The sequence below is a fragment of the Myotis brandtii genome, unplaced genomic scaffold (assembly GCF_000412655.1).
Source record: "Myotis brandtii unplaced genomic scaffold, ASM41265v1 scaffold1052, whole genome shotgun sequence".
NCBI classification, from domain to species: domain Eukaryota; kingdom Metazoa; phylum Chordata; class Mammalia; order Chiroptera; family Vespertilionidae; genus Myotis; species Myotis brandtii.
Genome location: NW_005353545.1, coordinates 396,482 through 402,914, shown reverse-complemented (window position 1 = coordinate 402,914; position 6,433 = coordinate 396,482). Strand labels below are relative to the sequence as shown.

At 35.1% G+C, this 6,433-nt stretch overlaps 1 protein-coding gene across 1 annotated transcript in view; it reads left to right on the top strand.

The window, feature by feature from the left end:
- LOC102261911 (probable ubiquitin carboxyl-terminal hydrolase FAF-X) overlaps positions 1-5,587 on the top strand; it is a 292,998-nt gene extending 287,411 nt beyond the window's left edge. The window contains exons 42-45 of the mRNA XM_014540284.1: positions 612-768; positions 930-1,140; positions 1,758-1,855; positions 3,922-5,587. Coding sequence (XP_014395770.1) covers positions 612-768; positions 930-1,140; positions 1,758-1,855; positions 3,922-4,056 — 601 coding nt within the window. The 3' untranslated portion in view covers positions 4,057-5,587. The remainder of the gene's footprint in view (positions 1-611; positions 769-929; positions 1,141-1,757; positions 1,856-3,921) is intronic.
- The last annotated feature ends 846 nt before the right edge of the window (positions 5,588-6,433 follow it).

The window sequence follows — 6,433 nt, the reverse complement described above, 5'->3', positions numbered from 1 at the left end:
TAGCGGCCGTATGGCTAATTACCATGTTTCTCTTTTATTAGATAGGATTAGCAAAATCAGCCAAATTATACTGTTGCCAGTGAAAATAGCTTTACCTACCACTATGTATTCTAGTAATTAGTATTCAAGTTAATTTTGTACTGCCAAATTATAGGACTACCATAGTCATTAGAACCTTACTCTACAAATGCAATCTTAAAAAATGATAACTCAAATTATTCTCAACTGAAGCAGTCATGAAATCAGTTGTAGTTTAATTTAATTTAAAATCATGTAATATTGGTAAACTAAATTCACATTTAGTAATGCATTTAAATTACGATATAGCAAAATTATTTTGTATTAATAGTAATTTTTTAAGATTGCTGATTTTTGGGTCAAACTGTTAGCCAGTTCTCCATTTTGCTATTTCTGACATCCATAAGCTGTTTGACTTCTGTAATTGATTTCTCATCTATTAAATGAATTTATGAATGCTGCCTTCTTGGATAATTAACTCTAGAGTTAAATAGAGTAGATGATTAAATCAAAACATGTATTGAATGGCAGACAATAGTCACTACAATGTTAATCCTAGACATTACAAAATTTTATATCTGGTTCTTTTTTAGAATTCATAATGCACTTAAAGGAATTCCAGATGATCGAGATGGTTTATTTGATACAATCCAGCGTTCTAAAAATCACTATCAAAAAAGAGCATACCAATGCATAAAATGTATGGTAGCTCTCTTTAACAATTGTTCTGTTGGTTACCAAATATTACAGGTGAGAATTATTTCTTATAATTTTGTTACAATCTGAATCATAATTAAGGACTGCTTTAAAAGAAATTCTGAAAAATTAGTATTTTAAGTTAACATAGTAAATTATTCCAAATTCTTTTACATAATTGTTTTTGTTTTGTTTGTTTGTTTGTTTGTTTTAAGAGTAATGGAGATCTTAAAAGAAAGTGGACCTGGGCAGTGGAATGGCTTGGAGATGAACTCGAAAGAAGACCATATACTGGCAATCCTCAATACACTTACAATAATTGGTCTCTTCCAGTACAAAGCAATGAGACATCAAATGATTATTTCTTAGAGAGATCACATAGTGCTAGGATAACACTTGCAAAAGCTTGTGAACTCTGTCCAAGAGAAGGAAAAAAAAAAAAAAAAAAAAAAAAAAAAGCCACTAGTAGGCAGCAGGTAGAAATGGAAAAAAGAAAAGTATTTTTTTAACTTATAGTCCAGTGTTTATTGTGTAAATTATGTTTGTGTTATCATTTTATTGATTGTATTGGTTACTGTTGATTGGTTTGTTCTTAAGTAATCAAAGGATCTTGTTAACTCTAATTATTTTGAACAAGTACCTATGAAATTGTCTAAAAATTATACATCTAGGAATCTGAGTTTTTTTCTCTTATTGTAAATTATTTTATCTACAGTAAATGGTGTTAAAGGGGTCAGCTTTGTGGATTCTTCCCAAATTTATCTCAAAATAAGGAGATTAAGAATCCATTTAAAGTTGCAACTCCTATAAGTAATCAAATGAAGCTTGATTACTATAGCTGTTCGGGTCTGGCCTGGTGTGGTGAGGCAAGGCGAGGCGAGGCTCTTTGGGGTTAGCCTAGCCCAGAAGAGTCATGGTTATCTCTCTAGAGTAATTAAATGAAGTAAAATATTCCTTAACAGAGCACAAGACTCTATGACCCTAAAAAATAATTCAAGTTGCTTTCATAATCAAATTCTTAATCTCTTTTTATATTTAAAATTAGGAGCCAGATGATCAAGATGCCACTGATGAGCATGAGTCATCTCTACCAGAAGATGTCCCATTATATCCTAATTCATCTGGATCTCACTCTCAACAGGTAAATAGTAGTTTGTTTCATTTTTATTTATCCCTAAACAAAGTTAGGGTTTCTTAAAAAGTATTTAACTCTTTTTTATATATATTTTAACTTATTAGCTATGCCTATCCTATATAATAAAACCCTAATATGCAAATTGACCAAACGGCAGAATGACTGGTCACTATGACACACACTGAACATCAGGAGGCAGACACTCAATGCATTGAGCGTTGAACATCTGCCCGCTGAGAGGGAGATGACCAGTGGAGGCGGGGCTGGTGGGTGGTGCCAGGCCACCACCCAAGGCAGGTGCCAGCAGGGACCTCCCCATCTTCCCGCCTGCCAGTCATCCCGCAGAGGGAGGCGGGGGGCAGGGCTGGCCAGCAGGCGGTACTAGGCTGCCAGCCAAGGTTGGTGCCAACGGGGGGCCCCCTGATAGCCCCGCCCACTGGTCACCTCATAGATGGGTCCTGATGGCCAGCCAGGCCCAGAGACCCTACTCTATATATTGGAAACAGACTCTTAGATTTAAAAATTAATACCTGGCAAGGTTACTCTAAAACAAGATAATGCAGCAATGACATGCATGGATTCTGACTTTTTGGCACCATTGCTGATTCTGATACTTACAACTTTGTGACAAAGCTAATTACTTAACTTCTCTCTGCTTTAGTTTTTCCACCCATAAGATGAGGAAAATGGTACTATTGCCTCAGAAGGGTCATGTTATGTACTACTTTTTTATAATTAGGGCAAAAAAATGTAGCTGCCCATAGAACATCAAGATGCCTTTCACCTGTATACAAAGTATGGTCACTGGTGCATGCAGCACCCCAGATTGCGAGAGGGATGTCTGACTGCCGGTTTAGGCCTGATCCCCAGGAGGACATACCCCAAGGGTGCAGGTGGGGCTGAGGAGACCCCCCACCCCCGTGCACGGGGTCTCTAGTAAAGTAATAATGTGATTATCTAAATAGCGTAGACAAATGATCAAAAAGTAGTGGTTAAGGTGGGGTTATGTTGAAGCATGTTTGACCTACCCCTATGATATTATTTTTGTCAACCAAGGGCTAATAGTTGTAGTTAATAAAAATATATTTCATCCTATATAATAAAAGGCTAATATACACATTGTACCCTTGATCGAGAGTTCAACCTGGAGTTCAACCAGGGGGCGGGGCTGGTCCACCAACCACTCACAGCCCCTCCCCTGGCGAGCCCTGCCCCTGATTGGCCCTCCTCACCCCAATCGGTGGTGTAGCTGGCCAGCCAACTGCTCACACCCCTTCCCTCCAGCCGGCCCAGCCCAATCAGCCCCTATTGGGGCAGGCCAGTCAGACCCCACCCATGCACAAATTCGTGCACCGGGCCTCTAGTAGTAACCTAAAACTAATTATTAAATGTTAACAAACGTACCTTGCTTTTGCTGCAATATTTAGTTGTAAAAAAATTAATCAAAAATTTGATTTTATAATAGTTCACTTGAAAAAATAACATGAAATAGATAATGAAATTTTCATTCAAAAACAAAATTTTTAGGGAAAAATTTCTGAGATTTTTTTTGAGTTTATACCTCAAATGTCACTAATTTGGATCTTTTAAGGTAATGGTTCTTAAATTGAATGTGCCACAGAATCACCTAAAGGCACTTGTTAAAAACAGATTGCTGAGTACCCCTTCCCCACATTATTTAATTCAGTAGGTGTGGACGTGGGGTGCAAGAGTTTACATATCTAACAAATTCCTAAGTGATGCTGTTGCTGATGGTGTAGGGACCATACTTGGAAAATCAATGTCTTAGAAGAGCAGTTGGAAATAAGCACTCTTAAAACACTCTTGATGAAGGTTAAATAAACCTTACAGATTTGTTTGCTTTTTTTGTTCAAATACTATCATTCGGTACTTAACTTTCTTTGCAAAATGGGAATTGATATATAAATTATTTTAGAACTACTACATGAGTTTTTTTAAAATATAAATCCCTAGAAATAAGACATATACCTACTTTCAGAAAAATTTTAGTCTGTGATTTTTAATTTTAATATGTGAAAAGTTTGACATGGAGATCTCTTTTACCCTCCCAGAATAATTATGTGCATGGACAGCCATATACAGGGCCAGCAGCACATCACTTGAACAAACATCAGAAAAGTGACCAGCGAACACAAAGTGATGAAGGCAATGAAGATGTTTCCTCATCTCAAATGAGGGATCAGTGAAATGTCCATAACTGGTTCCATTAAGATCATGCACTCAGGCCTTACATTCCAAACTTTTTCTGTGTAGCTAGTATCTAAAACAATTAGACAAATTGTTCAACGTGAATTGGATAGTCTATTCACTATCTCATTTGCAAAAATTTGCTGTCAATATATAAGCCACCTGCAGGAGAAAGTATATAGTGTTTTATAATTAGTGGTTGATAATATATAAATGGCAAAGGGGTATATAGTATATATTAATGTTTAACTTAATTCTTATGCTAAAATTTTTTTGATGGAATGACTGACAAATACAAAAAATAATTTTCTTACGTCTACTGAATTCTGCAACCAGTATTGTTTGCTTCATGGCAGTTCAATCAATCCTTTACCAAAATAAATAAATAAATAAAAAGGTAACATAAAAGAGTGTATCCACATCACTCACACGGATAATGTGGAAAAATTTAACATGGCTTCACACTAAGTTTGTGTAGCCAATGAAGACAAAATTACCTGAATGATAGCAGTTTCCCAAAAGTGATAGCTATATTGCCCAATATTCAATAGTTATTGATATATAAATTATTTTATAACTATTCTATGAGTTTTTTAAAATATAAATCTTGTTGATTTCTCATAACAAGAATAAATAAAAAGCAAGGGGGATATGTGACCAACAAGCAGTTTTTATTTACACATATAATCTTCATACTTAATGGTTGACAATTCAGTCTCTAATGGAAAAAAAGGATGTGAATGTATTGGGAATAGTTAATAGGAATTTTAAAGGTTTAAAATAAATATGCAAAATTTTGCTATGCCAGAATATATAAAGCATAATAGAAGATCGTATTTGGTGTGCTTATTTTGTCTTCTGATACAGCTTATTAGATGAAGTTTCTAAAGTTTTGCTTCTACTGGAGTCTGGTGAAGTGAACATCATCAGAATCCCACCATGGTACCATAGCACTAAGATATCTGCCTGATTTTCTAATCAGTCACATTTTTCCTTGAAAGAAAGAATTGTCCCAATTCCTTTTCCATTCCAAAACTTACTGTTGTGGAGTTTAATTAAAATATGAATTTCTACCTTGTTAATATAATTCTAAAGTAGTATTTTAGAAAAAATCATTTGTTTCAGGATTCTAAGAAATTCATGAGTTAATACCATATTTAAAAAAGAATTGGTAACTTTTGAATGTGTGTAATATTTTAGAATTTGATTCAAACCCAAATGTCCCTGCAAAGAGGCCTGTCCTAAATATTTTGCTGTTTTATTATATAGAAATTATTTTGCTGAATTCACAAATAGAATTTGATTTATGAAGAATTTGTCATATGGTGCTTTTGTTTTCTGTTATCTTTTGTTTTGTTCTTAAGGATTGCACTTTAAAATTAATTCTTTGTCATACCTTGTCATGAATTCAACATTTGTGACACATTGAGGTTTTGTGCTAAACCTATTTGCCTTTTACCCTTTATTACAAAGATTTACAGAAAAGACAAAAGAGTATTAGCACCTTAAAATTTTCTTATACTTTGGGTACATTTTTATAAAAAGTCAATTATTTATTTACTTATTTAATTAAATCGTTGTTTTTGAAAGTATTACATATGACCCTCTTTTCACCCCTTGACCTCTTCCAGCTGGCTTCCACCCTTTATATCCTTCACTATCCTTGTCTGGGTCCAAGGATATACACATACAAGTTCTTTGGTTGATCTCTTTTCACCCACCCACCCTACCCCACCTTCCCTCTCAGATTGGACAGTTCCATGCTTCCATTTTTCTGGAGCTATTTTGTTCATCAGTTTATTTTGTTAATTAGATACATCTCTCTGACTAGCTTATTTCACTTAGCATAATACTCTCCAGGTCCTTCATGATGTCCCAAAGGATAAGAGATCCTTCTTTTTTACTGCTGCATAGTATTCCCAGTTAGTGTCCCAATTAGATTGGAGGAGTGACTTCCCTGGAGGCAGGTGTGTTGCCCCTGTCTAAAGTCCTTCTGTCCACCATACTTAATTTAAATTAAGCTAAGGGAAATATTCTGACATTTCCCCATAAGAAATTGTGGGCTGTGCTCGCTTCGGCAGCACATATACTAAAATTGGAACGATACAGAAAAGATTAGCATGGCCCCTGCGCACGCAAAAAAAAAAGGATGACACGCAAATTCGTGAAACGTTCCACATTTAGAAAAAGAGAAAAAAAGAAATTGTGGGCTTTCTTTGTCTGAATAATTTGGGGAGAAAAGGGAAAATAGTTTCCAGTGAAATTGATATCCTTTCCATGTTTATTGACTTAATCATAAATCCAAACCCTTAAGTCTCATTTCAGAAGATGGTGATGCAGATGGCTTCTAAAGTAAGGCCTATATTGTGTGAGGAA